This window comes from Xiphophorus maculatus, chromosome 11 (assembly GCF_002775205.1).
Source record: "Xiphophorus maculatus strain JP 163 A chromosome 11, X_maculatus-5.0-male, whole genome shotgun sequence".
NCBI classification, from domain to species: domain Eukaryota; kingdom Metazoa; phylum Chordata; class Actinopteri; order Cyprinodontiformes; family Poeciliidae; genus Xiphophorus; species Xiphophorus maculatus.
Genome location: NC_036453.1, coordinates 24,926,306 through 24,945,810, shown reverse-complemented (window position 1 = coordinate 24,945,810; position 19,505 = coordinate 24,926,306). Strand labels below are relative to the sequence as shown.

At 37.4% G+C, this 19,505-nt stretch overlaps 2 protein-coding genes across 9 annotated transcripts in view; both read left to right on the top strand.

The window, feature by feature from the left end:
* The window catches only part of ncor1 (nuclear receptor corepressor 1), an 82,021-nt gene extending 77,640 nt beyond the window's left edge, over positions 1-4,381 (top strand). For 7 of the 8 annotated variants that reach the window (XM_023342857.1, XM_023342861.1, XM_023342860.1 and 4 more), the window contains 2 exons: positions 814-975; positions 1,997-4,381. In XM_023342857.1, the coding sequence (XP_023198625.1) occupies positions 814-975; positions 1,997-2,202 (368 nt within the window). In that variant the 3' untranslated portion in view covers positions 2,203-4,381. The remainder of the gene's footprint in view (positions 1-813; positions 976-1,996) is intronic. The other variant, XR_002753516.1, reaches the window with a different exon arrangement.
* Positions 4,382-5,313: 932 nt separating this feature from the next.
* The window catches only part of zswim7 (zinc finger SWIM-type containing 7), a 17,503-nt gene continuing 3,311 nt past the window's right edge, over positions 5,314-19,505 (top strand). The window contains exons 1-4 of the mRNA XM_023342375.1: positions 5,314-5,462; positions 6,850-6,871; positions 8,164-8,266; positions 16,788-16,892. Of these exons, the coding sequence (XP_023198143.1) occupies positions 5,345-5,462; positions 6,850-6,871; positions 8,164-8,266; positions 16,788-16,892 (348 nt within the window). The 5' untranslated portion in view covers positions 5,314-5,344. The remainder of the gene's footprint in view (positions 5,463-6,849; positions 6,872-8,163; positions 8,267-16,787; positions 16,893-19,505) is intronic.

The window sequence follows — 19,505 nt, the reverse complement described above, 5'->3', positions numbered from 1 at the left end:
TCTGTAGGCTCCAGATTTGTGATTTGTTGCTTTTTGGAGAAACAGCATTCAGTTTTATGTTCCACTAATCTGGAATAAACTACAAGAAAACTGCAAACCTGTTGAAACATTGACTTCCTTTAAATAAAGGCTAAAAACTCACCTAATTAGAGTTGCCTTTGACTCACAATAATTGAAATATTGATCAATATATTTGATGTATATTTACCTGGTGATTTTGATTTTAGAAAATGCAAAGTCTCTGGCTTGTTTCATAATTGGTGCCTGTGTGTTTTTCTGATGTAAAGCACTTTGAACTGTCTTATTGCTGAAATGTGCTAAACAAACAGGCCAGTAGACCAGTACTATGTTGACAATAGCATAATAATGTAAGTTTGCCACAAAATTTTAATGTAGTAAAGAACATTTAACACTGCAAGATGTTTTAAATATCCAAAACAAAACAAAAACAATACATAAAAACCACACAACCAAAACCATAAATAAAATTATGAATTATGATTATGAAGTCTCTGTAAACACAATTTCCTTTAAAAATATTAATCCTCAGAATGAAAATTATCAAGCTCATTTTAATTAATTAATTGCTTATTGTGACAGATTTGTAAACAAACTTGACTTTCTGTGTGATAATCAGCACATTTGAAAAGCAAATTTGATAATTCAATAAAGTTCTGGGTTGGATCTTTCTAAAGTTTGCAATTTGATATACTCCTGCTATAAAAGAAGAATTTCATTTAAGGATTTCTGCGTCTCTATCTATACTACAAACATGCTGCTGATTTATAAATAGCCGCCTGTTTGAATCCGCAGGGAAACAGAAGCAGGGCAAAGCAAACAGCCGGAAGTCCAAGTCACCTAACCTGGGTCAGGCCTACTCAGGAGGGGAGCGTCCGTCGTCAGTCCACTCTGACGGGGAATACCACAGACAAACCCAAGCACAGTGGACCTGGGAGGAGCGACCCCCGTCCACAGGTGAGCTGCTCATTTGTCTGAGAACATGATTACTGGTAAAATGAAACTTGAGGCTCCCACATACTTCATCTGAAGTCATGTGGCTCTGGACCGTTCGTATTCGCACTCACCTCCTAATACAACCATCCCTCCTCCCTCCCTGCATCTGTTTTGCTTTTACGAAGTGGCCATGGCGCTAAAGCCACACTCCGTGGACGACGACGTTGCAATTTTCATCCAGGAGTTTTTAGTCTTACTAATACAGTTACTCATTTAGGGAAGAACCGTGCAAATGTACGTAATTCCTCATCGCTTCAAATGAACCTTGCTCAATAGGTTTATTGCTCAATGCGGATATAAAAACCAGTTGATCTCTGCAACAAACATTGCAACAAACTTCTGACCAATCACACAACATTTTGCACAAGAGCTTCGTCAAAACAGTTCAACACGAGCCTGGTGTTAGCCACAGATGCACTCGATTTCTGTCGTGCATTTACATGATTTCTGGTCAAATGAAGCTTAAGGCTTATTGAAAAAAGCTTTAATTTTGTGAATATAAAATTAAGGCCTTAATTTTTTTTGATTCAATAAAATAATGTAAGTTGGCCTTCAACACATTAATCAAAGGTCTTAAATTTTGCTGTGACAAGACTAATCTCTTATTTTCATATATAAATGTGATTGTTGCCTCATTATGCATTTCCATAGGAAATGAATGGAGAGGGAGCAACGTCACCTCATGTGTGCCAACCCCTTTAAGTGTATATTTGTTTTTTCGTCACTGGGTCAGGGCTGTTGCCTACACATACAAAGCTAGGTGCAGTCTGTGCAAAAACACAAATAAGCTTGGTACAAAGGCTGTAGATGGCAATCCAATATATTTATAGTTGTTGCATTAAAAAGGTAAATAAAAATTTCTTAAATTTGACTCACTAAGACCTGCAGATTCCCTAAATAAGCGCCGATTTCGGTGCTTCGGATGAAGTGCATAGGGGGCGTTTAGACCAGTTTGTCTCATTCTTCTTCTCCCTTATTTAAGGTCCGATGCCGTTTCCTTACAACCCACTGACCCTGATGAGCACACCCCCCACGTCCATGGCCTCAGCCTCGATACAGAGCCAGCAGCATCAGCAGCAGCAGCAGCAGCAGCAGCAGCAGCAGCCGCCCCCAGCCAGAGGGCAGCAGCGAGTGTGGCAGTCTCTGCTGTCAGAGCAGTACGAGACCCTGTCTGACAGCGACGACTGAACCCGAAACCCGCCGAAGTCCCGGTTACCAGGGAAACGGCCTATGCTTCAGGCGGATCTGTCCACACCCGTCTCCCGGAACTAACCTCACTCTTTTTGCGAGTGAGGAGCGGATGAGGTGGTGTCATGTTTATTTTTTTTTTTTCTACTTTTTTTTTTTCTTTGTTGTTTTTGGTGCTATGGCGCCCCCTGGCGGTGAGCTTGGAGCAGCAAGCAACAGGCAGGGTTCTCCAGAAGAAGACTCAGTATTTGCTCCAGGAGCGCTCACCGAGCCTGTTGGGAGACGTACACACCAACATGGAGGACGACAAACGGCACCAGTCGAGCTGAAGAAGTTCCTTCATGTGTAAAAAAAGAAACATAAGAAGCTATTTCTGAATTTTTTGTCTGATTCTGTAAAGATACACCCTGTCTTTAAGAAAATTTGTATGTACATAGAGTAACCTTTTTGCAGTGTTTTTCTTAACTTGTTTCTTATTTTAACATCGCTTTTAACTTGATCCACTTTAATTGGGAAGAGGTGTGGTGTAATCTTTAATGACGCACTTGTTCTCCCAGACTCCACACCACCAACCTGAAACTTTATTATTATTATTATTATTTTTTACCATGGCTTTGCTAAGAGAGACCGGACCTGTTGTTAAAACTTGACCCCTCTGCGGATCACAGATTGTGCCGCCGTCAACCAAGCACCACCAGAGCCTGAACCGGTGTGGACAAAAACAAAAACAAAAAATGAAGCGTCGAAATCTGAAGTCAGTCTTCGTCACACAGTGGAGCTGATGCGTGGATCGTAAATAGACAGTAGAGACAACTTCTCACCCAGTTGGAACAGAGAAACATCACAACAAGTTGAGATCACTGGCATCAGAGCCGAAAGGTGAAAAGTCGGAAATAAGCTTGCTGGAAATGATAATCGTTATGACTACTCCTGGACCCTGTCTGAATGATGAAAGTGAGCCAATGAGTTTATTTTTTCTTTTTCTTTCAATAGAGCTGACAACTCAGTGTGTTGCATCCCTGCAGTTTCTCTTTCCAAGCTGTCCAGAATAACGTCTTGTCAAAAAGGAAAAAACTAACAAAAAAAAAATGTCAGTGTCAGGACATGTGATTTCTTTTCAGCTTTCTTTTCTGAGGGATAATTTTGCCACGCCTTGTGAGTTAAGAGAGAAGGCAGCTTTAAAAACGATTTTCTCAGAGATATATGTTGGTGTCATTTGTATTTGTTTCTGCAGTCCCTCTTTTTTTTCTTCTTCTTTATTTCCTGTCCTGACAACAATCTGAGCTCTGTAAAACTGTCTTCTCATTACACGAAACGCAGAAACTAACCAAACGTAAAGAATGCTCTGCACCATTGTTGCACTTTTTGTTTGCTTTGTGGCTTCAGACAACAGAAAGCATACTACCTGCTGTGTAACTTAATCAACCTCCAGCCTAGGACTATACTAAGATGTGCTTTAACTTTTTCCCCGCCACTCAATTAAAATCTGGATGTTTGAACTTCCTTTCTTTCCTCACTGCTGGTACATAATATATTTTGGTGTTAACACCTGCATCAGTTGCTGTTTTTAAGTGCATGGTACAGTTAAATGTCTAGGAGTTTGCTGTCAAAGTGATTCAGAATCTTGATAACTTAATATCTGCTTTCATTGTGTCCGTCAACAGATGGCTCTGGAGACGACTCCTATTACATCGACGTCATAAACGGCAGTAACTCTGTTCACATTTTCTTTATGTAACAATGCCATATTCTAGCTGTCTCTCTGCTCAAGTTGGGAAACCCATTTTGCTTGAAACTTGATATTTCTCACCGTTTTTCGTTTCACTTTTGTTTTCCATCCTGCTTTTTAGGGATGTTGTGTGTTTACGGACGCAATGACAAAAAAAGTTTACAAACTTGAATCTTAAATCCGACATGAAGCCGTAAAAAGAAAATAAATTAGTGCGTCTCAGTTTTTTGTTTTGTTTTTTTGGTTGGTTTCTTTTTTCCAGCTCTCTTTCAAATACACAGTGGTGACTCTTTTTGTCTATTGGAAATTGAGACTTGAAACCCCATGTATCCTATGATGTTAAAATGCAATATTTGTATCGCACATTGTCTCTTAGTAGGCTATTACAAGAGTTCAGACCAATCGAATAAAGTGGATCAGTCCTCCACCACTGACAGATTTGTAGGTTTACAGATGTGCCATCTTTTCTTTTTCTTTTTTTTTGACTGTCATGCTTGGTTGCTGAGGTGTACTTGCAACTGTCACTTGGCTCTTTACTGGCAAGTTATTGCAATATTAAATAAAAAAGTGTCATGAAATGCAATATAATGAAAAGTATGTAATAAAAGTCTGACAGTCTGTTAGAGTAGGATAAACAGACAGACAAATACCTCTTATAAATAGAAATCGCACCTTCATAAAATATACATGTCGCCCCGTCACGTCACCGTTCATGTATGATAAGGTGAGTATTTTCTTCCGTCTCAAGAAAAGCTACAAAAAAATATTTACTTGTATTCCAAGCTCTTAAAAATTCAGATTTCCATGTTTTATTTTCATATACAGTACAGACCAAAAGTTTGGACACACCTTTCTAATTCAATGGGTTTTCTTTATTTTCATGACTATAAGGCAAGAAATCCCACTTATTAACCTGACAGGGCACACCTATGAAGTGAAAACCATTTCAGGTGACGACCTCTTGAAGCTCATCCAGAAAATGCAGAGTGTGTGCAAAGCAGTAATCACAGCAAAAGGTTGCTACTTTGAAGAAACTAGAATATAAGGGGTATTTTCAGTTGTTTTACACTTTTTTGTTTAGTGCATATTTCCACATGTGTTATTCATAGTTTTGATGCCTTCAGTGTGAATCTACAATGTCAATAGTCATGAAAATAAAGGAAACTCACTGAATTAAAAGGTGTGTCCAAACTTTTGGTCTGTACTGTATGTACTTAGTTAAATTTTTTCTTGCTGCTGGTTTTTCGCTAAAATAAGAGTTGCTATTGAATTTTGAAAGTTAAGTCAAATTTGAAAAATAAATGAATTAATTACCATGCTTATTTGCAAAGGTGAAAAATAACGTTTACTTTGAAAGGACGACAGCACTCTGACACCGGAAGTCGTAATGTTTTGGTCGCGCCTTACTGGTTGATGAAGAGCGGTAGTGCCAGAAGCAAAAAACTATGTGGTAAAATGCGGACGTTTTTACCCGCAGTAGCAGAACAGCTTTTTGGAGACATCCAGAAAAACTACGAAGAGACGACTCAAAGTAAGCAAAGAGCGAGTGGTGATATTGGGCCAGACGAGCGCTAGCTTGGTTGGTTTTAACGGAAAAGTGTCTCGAACTCTACGAACTAACAGCGAGAATTACTAACTTCCTAGTTCCCGCACTGTCTTGGCAGATTTGAATTATCGGATATCTATAGCGACTTGCTATTTGCTTCAAATAAAATGAAAGTATTTCACTTTGCTTATACAGTGAAAGAAATTTAGCTTTTGCTAATGTAGCAGGGTAATGTAGTTAACTATTTGAGCTGTAAGGGGCACTGCTGCCTTAGAATTTGAACTGGATTTTATGAGCTGTGAACAGAATTTTGACATTGCTAATAGGCCAGAACCACCTATCCTTAATACAAATCAGATACCGTATCATATATCCACATAACAATGTTGACTTAATTTGTTTTTTCTGACAAGACTTAATGTGTGATTTCTTAATTCACTGTAGTAGTTCTTGGAAAAAAAATATTTCCCTTCTTAATACTGTTATTTCTTTTTGCCAAATGTAAATGTTTCAGATCATCAGAGAAATTTTATATTAGACAAAGATAACCTGAGTAGATATAAACAGCTGTTTAGATGCAATGACTTTTTCACAGGACCAGGTTGTTTTAGATAGCTATTTTCAAACTCTGCATTGTAACTGTAATCCTTAGCAGTAACAGCTGGCATCACGTCTTTGCAAAAAGTGGAATTTGAAGGAATAGTGGAACAATTGGCTTTCAGAATTGTAAAGGTTACTCACCCTGGTCCAAAGAATGTGGACCAGGGTCCACAAAAAAGGGATATTTTCCCTTTTAGCCCCACTTATTTTAAACAGCGGAAACAACCCGGGGTTTTTTGCCCCATACTGAGTTAATTTTCTTGCTTGAAGACATTTTTTTTAATGCATTTTGTTTGAACTGACGGTTCTCTTGTAGTTATGTTTCCTTTCAGTCAACAAGCTGCAACCTCTCATTAATGTCTGCAAGTGCTCTCTCTTACTGCAGACTCATTTGCAAAATTAGACTTGTGACTGGTGTTTGTTTTACACATATATCCTTTATCTTTATTTATCCTCAAAGGTAATCCGTAAAATAAGAAATAAGTCTTATTATTTGCAACAGTATAATTACATATTTCAGGTAAGTTTTGCACAGGCAGAATGTGGAGCTGCTGAATTAAAAAAACGCTTGGCAGCATGCCTTTTCTTTGCCACAGAGTAATGCATCATCATACCAAGAGTAGTTGCATTTGATTGCAGTGTTCCAGTTCCAGTGTGACGGCCAGAAGCAATAACCTGGAGTTAGATTTTAGTCCCCTTTAAACAGTTCCTCAATAAACTGGAATTATTTGTTGCATTTTGAAATTGAGATCTTATTTTTTTCTTTTTGCAGTACCTGATGACCTACTTATTGCGTAAGTATCATTTTCCTAATACATGACACATTTGCTTCTGTCAAAGGTAGTATTTTGAGCTTGACATCCATTTTTTTCTGTTTTCTATTTAAAATATCTGTGGGAGAATAGCATTAACATCACTCATCCAGTGTGATCCGAGCGGTGATGGAAAGGGTGCTCAGGTTGAGTCATGCTGAACTGCTAAACCACACTAAGGAGAATGAATGGGGCATTTTTATGGCTTGGATTTGCCCCACGTGATGTAGAGACAGAGACTTGATGCCCAGCTGTGTGTTGACGGAGACATTTCCTGCCCTGGTGGTCTGCGCTGCTGTCAGTGAGGGCCGCTCCCTGCCTGCGTAACACTTTCACATCCTGTTTGTTCATCAGGAAGTTTAAAGTGTAGGGGTTCACGCTGTGGAAAATCTTGGTTTTGTGAAATTTGTCAGAAAGTTGAGGTTTTGCTCCATGTTTATCTTTTCACGAATTAGCGACTACTTTCAAAATATGATTGGAATTATCACAAGACAAATGTAATGTGGTTACATTATTTCTTTCTTCATTTCTATAAATTATATATTTTTTGTGGTTTGCAGACTTAAAAACATACAAACAAAACAAAATATGGTTTCACTTTCACGCTCTCCCCTCCCCCCCAAAAAACGGCACCAGAAATCCTCCGTTGACTAAAATCTTTTCTGCCTGACGGGCCCTGATTGTTGACCACTTGGTACTAAACTCGATCTGATTCATTGGTTCATTCAAGCTGCAAGAGAGCGAGAGAGAGCAAGACTTTCAAAAAGCAAATAGCGGATAGCAGAACAAAGCTACTCGAGTTTTTTCCGTTTGAGCCTTTGAAATGTCAAAGTGAAAAATATCAATAGATCATACATCTGATTGAATTTTAAATAGTTTCGTTGAACTTCGGTCCAGAACCACACAGCATTCTGGGGGATGTAGGCAGAAGAAAGGCTTTAGCCACTCAACCTCACAAAGCGAGCTAACAAAGGTTGATGGCATCAACTAACTCACTCACCCTTTGGTTACCTAGCAACAGCCTGTTGTGTAAGTTGTACAGCAGCAGTTTTGTGTTTCGCCACCGTGCACGCTCTGGGATCAGAAGAACGTCTCAATAAGAAGGATCTTGAATTATCAATGAATTTACAAATAGAAATTTATTCTTGATGGACTAATCCTTAGAGCTTGTATTTTCTTATAACTTTGAATCATGCACCAAGATTGAAGCCATGAGATCTCTGACTCTATTGGTTTTCCTCAGCCCTCACGCCGCCTTCCTCTCGTCTTGGCAGGCTGAAGTTTGTCTTCGGGACTTGTGCGCTGCAGGCGTTGGACCTGGTTGACCAGCGCTCCGTCACGTGTCTGTCCTCTCCCAGCGGTCGAAAAGCCTTCCAGGTCTGTTAAGTAGCTGTCAACGTTGCGCACTTTGCAGTCAGGAGTTCCCGCTTGCACAGCTGACAATCTCTATAAACTACAGAGTGTTGAACTGCGAAGTACAACAGAACAACTTCCATATAAGAGCCGCATAATTACTGTTTATGAATTTCTTTCTTCTGTCAACAGTATTACAAGACTTTCCGGGTTGAGTAACAGTCAGACTATTATAAACAATAAAGATGGTTTATTTTTCAAGTAGTGGGTGATGTGCTCAGGATGAGGTGTAGGGTTTTCTCATACATGTCTCTTTTGTTTACTGCGTCCTCTGTCTGACCTCTATCTGACCTCTGGAACAGCTGGATTTTATAACTGAGATTCAATTACTTCTTAGGGGATTTAGAAAAGCTCTCTTATAAATAAAAACAAATTGTTCTCCAGGATTTCTCTATATTTTGCTGTATTCCTTTTACCTTCTGCCTTGGCCTACTCCTGAGAAGCACCACCACAGCATGACGCTGCACCCACCATGTTTCACAGTGGGGATGATATGTTTGTGGTGATGTGCAGTATTTGGTGCCTGCTAAGCATAGTGTGGAGACAATTTCCTGTCTCGTATGACAATAGACAGTAGTTTCATTTTTGCTAGTCAGCCCGTTTTGCTCAGTATCAATCTAACTGCAAAGATATTTATGCTAAGTGGTGCAGGGCTGCAGCTAATTAATCTATTGATTATTCTGACAATCAGATAAAAACAGCTTCATTTAACCACCTAAGACTTTTTATACAGTTTTAGAAATGCATTAATAGATGCTAATAAACAAATCGCTCACTTACTTTTTAAAATAAGAAATGAATGCCTAAAATGCAATAACAGCCTGATAGTTTGTAGCAGAAGGAATCTTCAGTATCTAAAAAATATTTGTAACATCAACACCTGAAAAGTTCAGCCCTTTCTGCTTGACTTTACATCAATACATTGTAGGACTGATCTGTTTTTGTATAGCAAAAGGTGCTTAATAGGAGATTTTTATTTTTATAGGATTTGAACCAATGAAGCTAAGACTTTGCCACTTGAGGAGTTCTAGGTAGAACACATTTACAGACAAAGAAGATTTTTCTTAAATCTAAAACGTATACATAGACTTTCCTACAGTTTTGGCCTAATTACTATGAGCCTGTTGTTCTTTAAGGAAATTTTTCTTTTTTTGAGTCTGTATACTCCAGTTAAAGATCAACCGACTACTAAATTAGTTGACAAGCATTTCAGTAATTGATTAATAATAATAATTAATCCAATTAATCGTTTCAGCCCTACAGTAGCGTATCACAGAAATGCTAAAGCACATAAAGAAAAGGACTGGGCTTTAAAAACTTAAGTATCTTAACAAACTCCAAGTGTTGCCATCTTCAAATCATGACCTTTGTGACGTCCTGGAGAACTTTGACCCCAGGAACTGATGAGTCAGCACAAGTCAGAGGAGACGGTTCTCAACCAGAGAGAGGAGGTCTGGTTTTCATCTTTAAGAAAGTTGCAAATAAATTGTAAAAATAGTCATGATAAGACCACAACAGTTTTCAATTCTGACTAATTTAAATGTAAACTAAAGAAGAAAAATAAAAATGATCGTGTGTGTGTGTGTGTGTGTGTGTGTCTCAGTACGTAAATTAGTTCTGTTGAATATAAGAGCAACAAAGATTTTTGATAAATCCTGGAAATAACTAAAAATAAATACAACAGAAGGTCTGAACACATTTATTATTACTCTTCAAAGCAAGAAGTGGGAGCCTGGATGTTATCTATTTCTCTAAATCCAGGATTTTCACAGAATTTCTCAGACAAACAAACCCGTCATCTTTACTGAGTCATGCCGTTTGCGCGTCAGAAGGGCGTGGCGTTACTCGTGGTGGGAGAATCGATGTTCTCCACACAGTTTGTGGTCATTGTGCCCCACTTTTTCCGGTAAACTCCTTCAGGCTGAAATAAAAATAGTTTTATAAAGAGAGCCGTTTTATGACAATGAAGCCGAACAGGAAGGTGGTTCCTAATGGGATAGTTTCAGCTCTGTTCTTGAATTGTGATTGTTTCGTGTGATTTCCCTCAAGGCCGGCTGATATTTGCTGTCCGGCAACCTGTAGGGCCAGACACACACACAAAAAATCCCTTTTCTTTATAAAAGAAACCACTGAAAATGACTTTCCTTTTTGCTTTTTCACCAACATTATGCCATAGTATTTCTGAAACCAAACTTTTATTGCGCTCTGTTTCATTCCTGAATGTGAGGACAGTTGAAACCAGAAGTTTACATACACCAAATAAGAGACTCATACATCTCTCTCTTCTCACTGTGTGAAGTTAGACCAGACCAAACTTGTCTTTTTCAGGTCAGTTAGGATCTCCAAAATTATTTCTAAAGATGTCAAATTCAAGGCTTGGGAGCCAAATCTGACCCAACACAACTATATATATATATATATATATATATATATATATATATATATATATATATATATATATATATATATATAAGCTGGTTTTACTTGTATACTGCCAAGTTGCATCAATGTGAAAAGATGTTTAGTATTATTTAGTTTTAGAAAGCACTCATCAGATACTGAGGCAGCTATTTATTCTCCTAGCAGTTTGTTAATGGGCCATTTTATGAATGCATTCTGCCATAATCTGCCCTTTGAGGACATTTGTGATATCAATTCGGGCCGAAATGAAAATGAGTTTGACTCTCTTGCTCTAGAGGATTGAGATCAGGACTTTGTGATGGTCACACTGACACTTCCCCTTTCCTGTGCTAAAGCCATTTTGTAACCACATTGGCTCATTGTCAATGTGGAGACCAATCTCTGCCCAAGCTTTAACTTCCTGGCTGCTGTTTTTAGATCAGTGGTGTCAGACTCATTCTCATTTTGGGCCAAATCAAGATCATGCATGCTCTTAAAGGGCCGGCTGTGCCAGAATTTATTGATAAAACCCGTTCACAAACTGTTGAAATATCACTGAATTCTTAAAATTAAATAATATTATTTAACTTCTTTCCAGTCCCTCCAAGACTTTGTGGTTCTTTTTGTGATTTTTGTTTGTAATAAAAATCTAAGTGTTTGCGGTACTAATGTGGAAATATTTGCGCCTATTTATGACAATAAATGAGACTTTTTATTACTCACTGTAGGCGTCAATTAAGGCTGAGGCAGCTGTTTAGTACAAGTAAGAAAGATCTCAAATGTTTGAGAAAAATCTGTGAAAAATGTTTCTTTTTAACTTGTTTAGCCTTTTACTGATTTTTTTTCTTCTTCTTCTATTTGAAGTGACAACCAGTCTTTTTATGCCTCGGTATTTAGGGAAGCTTTATTAGAAGAGCAACATCTATTCACAAAAACATGTTTATTGAACATAACTTGCTCTTTGGCTGAGTTAAGGTGAGTTTTAATGAGCCGTTGGAAGCGTCTCAGTGAGTGGGTGAAAACGGCTCTTTGTGGATCCGGGGTTCTGTTCTGACAGCTCTGATCTTTTAAGCTGGACTCTGGGATGTGTGTTTCAGCTCAGGGTACATCATCTTCACACCGAGCTCTGACTTAGGAAGCTGTATTGAACTTTTAGCAAATAAATCTTAACTGTGACATTTTGAAGAACTTCCCTTCACTCTTAAAAAAAAAAAAAAGCCACCTACAATTAGTCATCCAGAAGATTTCCACTTGGATTAAAAGAGGATGAGAGAGTTGAATGATATGTGTTTGTACATTACTAAATCGAGATAACGAATGAAGCGGGGGGTTTGTAGCTTCCCATACATATGTGAATGTTTTTTTTCCCCCTTTTCTGCTGGATTCTACTGGATTTCTCATGTTGTATTTATTCTCTCTCAGTCTCTTTCCGCTGAAGGGATGAATTACTCATGAGAACGTGGCATTTCACCACTGGGATTTTCACCTTATCTCATTCCTAACATCCACTGACCTTTACATAAGGGATGATGCACTGACGTCTGCAGGGAAACAAAAGTATGAACAGAAACACCGACTGTGTGGTGTTATTAAAAAATCTTAAATGAAGCAAAGCACAAAAATATAAGCAGATGAAAACAAGTTACTTTTTTATGTTTTGCCACCTTTTTTTATTACTTTCAACCCAAATGAATACATCAAAATGATTTATTTTTTTTAGTTTAAATCAAATTAGCTTTGGAGTAATCAAACTTCTTGATTATTCAGGTCTCAGTTTCCATTGTCCTCACCATTTTTCTGTTTTCCATTTTAATTTTATTTGATGTTCAATACTTCCACCCGCACACTTTTCATTGGATAAATAATGGAAGTAAAAGTAAGGTGTCAACTTCGAAGGCATATTTTGATCATTTTCTTTCTATTCAAAAAGTTGAAAGAAAACTCTTCAGTTCTTAATTTAAGCTGGTGATTATTAATGAAACTAATTGTTGGTGTCTCTGTCAAAATTACCAAGTCATTAATTAATCCAAGTTTCATCTTGTGAAAAAAAAAATTAACTATGTAACATTCAGAATCTGAATGCCGCTAGGATCTGAACTCTCACCCTGTTGTTACTTTATAGACATGTGACAGCTCAAAGATGCAGAAAGAAAAAACATTTAATAGCTATCACTACAACATGTAACACTTTCAGCATCCCTCATTTGATATATGCTTTTAGCATTTAATTGATGCTCAATGAGGTAAATGACATGATTTATGCTGTTGGATATCAGAAAAATTAAGTTAATTGCAATCATTTTGAAGGGCTCTTAGTCTCAGATGTTTGAAATGGAGAGATAAGCAACAAAAGGCAATAATTCAGGCGAAAGTTGTCAAAGGGTGATGGAGATACGTGTGAAACACTAAACTGGGATTAATGCATAACAATCCTGCGAGGAGGAAGAAGTCAAGAGAAAAGTTGTCTAAGAGAAGTTGCTTGAAGATTTAACAGATCAGCACTAGGATTAAAAAAAACAAAACACAATTTTGCAATTGCTGTGTTTCCATTAAATGAGAAAAGCAGTTAAAATCACATGTGAATAAGTTTGTTTACACTATAAGTCATTAAAAACATGCTGTGCCATCGTCCTCCTACCTCTTCCTGTCGTCTTCTTCGTCTTTTCCATCAGTAGTAACATCCTGTTGTTGATCACATGACTTGTGTGATGCAAAACAAAGTGTTTCTGTTGCAGTTTTGCAAAATACACTAATTTCTAAACAGCCAAAAATTGTGTTTCCGTTTAGCAAATTTATTTTCCTAATTCTCAGCTGCAAAATTTAATGATCAATGAAAACATAACTAGTGACAAATAATCACTTGTTATTATTTGTCACTAGTCTAAAATCTAAAATTTTAGATTTTAATTTAATCTAAAAAATTAAATTAAAAAAGTAAAGTTCTTGCATCATTCATATAAACTTTCTGCTTTGGTTCTGACTAACACAGATCTGCGTTAGCTGGCAGAGTCCAACTCTGACTGTAATTAACCACAGCACTGAATGACAGCTTGTTAGAAAGATTATAAAGGAAATAATCTAGTCTAATCTTCAAACTTAACAAGAAATATTTAGATTTGGGCTATGAATGTTTGCTCCTTGACTACAAATACAGAAACCTTACTGACCTTTTAACCTTTCAAACACCAGAGTGAAGGTCAAAGATGTTTTTCTTCTATGCAGTTAGCATCCTTTGCAACTATTCTTGGCATTTATTTTAACAACTCAGTTGTAGCGCCTTTTTGTTTTAGAGACATGACTCAAAGACCCTCAATGTGTCAGAAACATGTATCTTTAAAACTACTAATTTGTGTTAATTTGAAAAAATAAATACAAATAAATCTATCAAAATGATTGACATTTTTTAAGGTTCTTTCTTTAAACTTGAAACTGAAAATATTGATTGATAATCATGTGTTATTGAAAGATTGATAGATTAACACCGGAACATCAACTATAAACTCTTAAAAAATGCAAACATTTTAAAAAGACTTAAATAAATAAGCAGTGCGTAGCCTGGCGGGGGCACAAGTAAAACCTGGTGGCCCGCCAGGTTTGTAATACACTGGGCGACACCCTGCATTAAATCGTAAAGCACTTTTATAAGTCAACATAAATGCACCTGATCAGATGAGTGGTGATGCACATATGCAGAATGATCACATACAGTTGTGATATTCCAGGGTTTTACACCAGAAGCAGTTAGCTCTGTCAGCTCCTGGTTCTCTGAATCATGATGGCTTCCTTTCAAGGGCTCTTTTGAGTCTAAACTATGCTAACTCTCTCTCTCGCTCTTCCTGTTCCATGTGCTGCCACTACATGTCAGATTTTGATGTATTGTGTTTACCAAACAAACATATATCCATGTCTGCATGTTGCTGTATCCTTTGATGATATTAGCTGCCAGTGCTGCTATGTGAGCTGCAGCAGAGCCACATTTCTTTGACGCCAACAGGAAACAAAAAGGACCCGAGTGTGAGCTGCTTCTTAATCAGCCTAACTCTTTAGAAAGTCCTTGGTTTAGTTACCACAGTGTTCCTTCCTCATCCCAGTATTTAGGGTGCTTTATTCATCTTCCTCAAGCTGCATTGAGTCGAAGCAATTTTCTCTTTTGTGCCTTATTTATAATGAAGCGTCGTACTGAACAAATGAGCTTTTTTTTTACTTTGGTAGATCATAGGGGAAGGTAATTAATTATATCTCAGAAGAATAATGGTGCCAAGTCTGAGAGGCATTAATTATTGTGCTGTGTCATGCTAATTTGCCAATGTGATGTCCTCACGCGCCCTCACAAGCATGAGAGAGGCGCTTAAATCACTGTCCAAAGCTGGGAGGGGATGCCGACACCGTGGACACGACGCTCCGTCACCCAGAGCCATTAGACATCCCACACAGCTCGTTTAAAAATACATGATTTCTGCTCCTGCTCTTCTAAATAACTCATAGGAAATGATGAGGTTGAAAAAATGGTAGCAAGATTACCTTAGATTCTAACTTTTTCATAGTGGGGAATACTCAAAATGAGCTCCTGGGAGAGAAAAGAATAGTTAAAATAGCTGTGTACTCGAATATTATTAGAGTAAATACAAAATGCAGCTTTTAAATGGTTATTTAGTTTATAAAGGGAAGCAAATTTATCCAAATCAGCCCTTCACTACGTAAAAATATAATTACTGTCTCCTAGAACAAGCCACACCAAGGTTTTATTACTGCCACCAGGTTAGAATCAATAATCACTCGAGTACTTGAATAGATCCAAAGACAATTTGTAGAAAACAAAGTAATTGAAAAGCCACTTCTAAGTCCAATAACATCTGTTATCCACAACCAAAGACAACATTGGAACAGAACTTCTTTGAGACATAGAGTCATAGAAAAATAGAAAATGTCTTCAGAGGCTTCCTCAAATTCATTGTGATACAGACTGCTACAGGAGATCCTTCCTGCAAACAGCCATCACCGTCTACAATAACTCTTTAAATAAATGAGTTACAACATTTCATTTCCCTTTGGAATCAATTAAGTATTTTTAAAAATTTGAAATTAGAATTGAACAGTGAAAGTGGCCGATCTCCAAATTTATTCCAAGAACACGACGTGCTTTGCATGGACTTTTTGCAAACTGCGGAACAGGTGGAGCGAACGCCTGCAGAGATCCATCGCTGTGACTGTGAGGAGCTCAGAGAGGAAAACGGGCAGAGCGCGTTGAGAAGCGTACAGGTTGCTAGAACTACAGCAGAAAGCTTTTTAGTAATCTAAAACATCTCTGAACTCAGGAGAGCAACGCATGCACATAACCTGCCTAATATTTGCTGAGCGCGGGCATGTCTTCAGCAAACCTGGTTCCATATAAGCTGTGTCCCTATTTAGGTCATTTAAAGCTGCAGTATGTAACTTCTACAACTTTTAAGGTTGGAAATAGAAAAAATCAAAAAATCACAATGTGTTCTTGGAATAACACATTCCAGGAATGTGTTATTCTTGGAACGAATAGCATTCCAAGAATAACATTCTTTCATCCAGAACAGAACTAAATGTAAAGCTCTACAGGCCTCGCTTGCCTTAAGGTCAGAGTTCACGATTCAACAAAAAAGAACGATACCATGTATGAATGTCATTATTTAGAGATATAAACCAAACCTGATGATTAAGAACATGAAGTCCTTAATCACATTTGCCAAAATATGTCTTTATGACTATCAAGACTTTTTTGGGAAATGTTCTTTTTTGAAGGAGTTGTCCGCAGTTTAATTCAGTTTGTCTGCTCACTGAAAATATAAAAGTGTTATTTTCACTGCTACCATAAATAATGATGCCAGACGTTTTCAGTCTTGTTTGTCTTTTAAGTTTGCAGAGATAAAAAGTAGGTAATTAGAATCGGGGATAAAAATCTGTAATTATATCCTCTAGTGGAACCAACGTGTGCTGATATAAACATTTGTGATCGCTGCCAGACTCCTGGCACATAATAAATCCACAGCAGAAGAGGAATTTACATCAGTGCTCTGTCTTGTATATTAATCTAGTTTCCATGAATTGTTTGCAGGTCACTGGAGGTTCGGGCCGTTTGTACACTTGCTTCTTGTCCTGTCACTACTGCCCCTGCCCGGCGTTTACCTATACTGTCCTACGCAGAAACCAAGGTCTGCTGGTGAGTCTCCCAGAACCTGGTTCCATATAAGCTGTGTCCCTATTTAGGTCATTTAAAGCTGCAGTATGTAACTTTTACAAAAGTATGTTTTTTTTCCATATTTGCTAAAACTCTCTTTATGTTGTGACAGTGCAACATGATGAATAATCAGTGAAAAAATCAAGGTCCTCCTCTCTTTGCTACTATTGCTGTCTGAAGAAACGCACCGCTTCCTTTGAAAAATAACCAATCAGAGCCAAAAGGAGGGTCTTAGAGTATGAATCGCACTCATGTTTGTGCTGCTCGATGTGCTAATGGTGGAGAAACAACTTAGTGTTCCAGGAAAACTGTTTATCCGCCATCATTGGTGTGTATGCTAACTAGCCTTAGCATTCAGAGCAGCCTCTGTTGGGGTGAAGCAGCTGTAGTGTGGCAGAGAGAAAAGGGCAGGGTGTGAACAGCGAATACACATGCATGATTGACAGCGCTAAGACCCTCCTCCTGGCTCTGTCTGGTTGTTTCTGACCAAGCGGTGCATTTCTGCAGATGGCAGTTGAACCACAGGGAAAAGAATAAGAGCTAAAAAAAAAAAGAGATCTGTGTTATGCTTTACTGTCACGACATAATGACAGTTTTAACAAACATGTAAAAAAAATAAATAAAATTATTTATTACAGTGATATACTGCAGCTTTAATAAGCTTCTTTAGAATATTGTGTTGGTGTTGTTGCAACGGTTTAGATATAATTTGACAGTCTAACTTTGAAAACAAATTTAAGAGCTTGATCTAGTTTAAGGTACCAGTTATATATTAGTGTGCTATTACACTGAGTTGTTTATTTAAGTTCAGCAAATATTTACAAGAATTTAAACGGCAGAGAAAAAAGAGCAATGCAGAAAGATTTTTTTGTTTTTTCGCAATTTAATATCTGACGTCAGTCAGCTCATCAATATCACCGATGATATTGATGACTACATTCAATATCTACTACATTCCAGTCAGTACTTTCATAGCAAACCTGCAAACACAAAAGTGCTTCATCCGTCTTTGCAAAATTACTTTTATCTTTTTTTTTAAAGTCAATCCTACAACAAGGACAAAAAACTTAATTTCCATATGTGTTGAATAATTTTAGGTCCAACTGAAAATGAAAGTAGAGATAAGAAATTTAAAAAAACAATACATATTATAAACTTCAACTCGCATTCAAACATGGGCACAACGCTCACCATCTGAGGTTTTTTATGTTTCAAAGTGGATGTGACTCGAAACACCGTAAGATGATCACATAAAACTCTAAAGCAGTTTGGGAAAACTAAAATTAAAGAGTCTTTTACGGGATTTTATTAAGGAAATAGCGAACAAACTTTATGTCTATTTGCTTTATTAATGGTAACAATTAGGGGTTCACCGATTTATCTGTGCCGATTTCCTTAATTTTGGGAGATCGGTGATCGGCCGATTTTTACATATGAAGCCAATCTTATCCACCGATGTAAAGGTCTAAAAATCAACCACTGTGCTTTTCTTTTCTCCTGTGAGAGAGGTTTGACTGACAAACCGGCCGACCAGGTCATGTCTGCACATTTACAGTAAACAATAGTCACCCCATTGTTGCCAATTCAGCAACTTTCTTGATATATTGAGCAACATTTCAGACAAAAAATTGGTATCGGCCAAAATTGGAATCGGTAAGTTAGGCTTTTTAAAAGATCGGTAATCGGCGATCGGCCAGAAAACTGCAATCGGTGCACCCCTAGTAACAATCAGTCCTGCTCTTTCCACACCTTTCTTGGAATAAAATCGACTTACAAAATCTCATCTTAAGCAAAATGTTGCAACACTGAAGCGACCTGAGCTTCCTCTTTCTCAATAGGAAACAAGCCGTTTTAGAGACCAAAGAGAATAAGCAGAACATTTTCCGAGCTCCTCAGGAATCGTGTATCCAAGTTAAAGTTTGGACTTCATTAGACCAGATCACTTTTGCTGATGATATTCTGTGTTCATTACTTCATGTAAAAAGACAAAATTTTTAAATGAACTGCAACTCTTGCAGCGTTTTTATCTTTTGCCCTTTAAATGTAGAGCTGCAACTAATAATTATTTTAGCTAACAATTATTCTGATGATTAATCAATTAATCTGATTTTAAAACATTGGCACATTCTGCCGATTTTTTGTTTGAGCTTTTTTTTTTTATACAATATTAGAAGTGCATTAAAAGATGCAAAGAAACAAATAATTAAATTATATTTTTGGATGAGATAACCATTTTATTGCCTAAAATGCAAAAACAGCGCTACTTTAGTGTACGCTTAATAGTTTGTAGTAAATGCAGGTAAAAAATATTTCTATCAAAGCTACTAAGCTCAGGCCTTTGTTCTTGACTGAACATCAGTTCAGCGTCCGGATAATCTGTTGACGTTTCTGGATTAACTGATTAATAATTGAATAGCAAAAGATGCTTAATAGGAGATGTTTTGTTTTCACAGCATTTGAACCAGGTGAAACTAAAACTGCAATTTGAGGAGTTTGGGGTAGAACATATAATTTTTTTTAATCTCTAAGGTTATTTTTTTTATCCAGTTTTGGCCTCATTAGTACTCTGAGAATGGACCTTACCAAGCTCCGCCT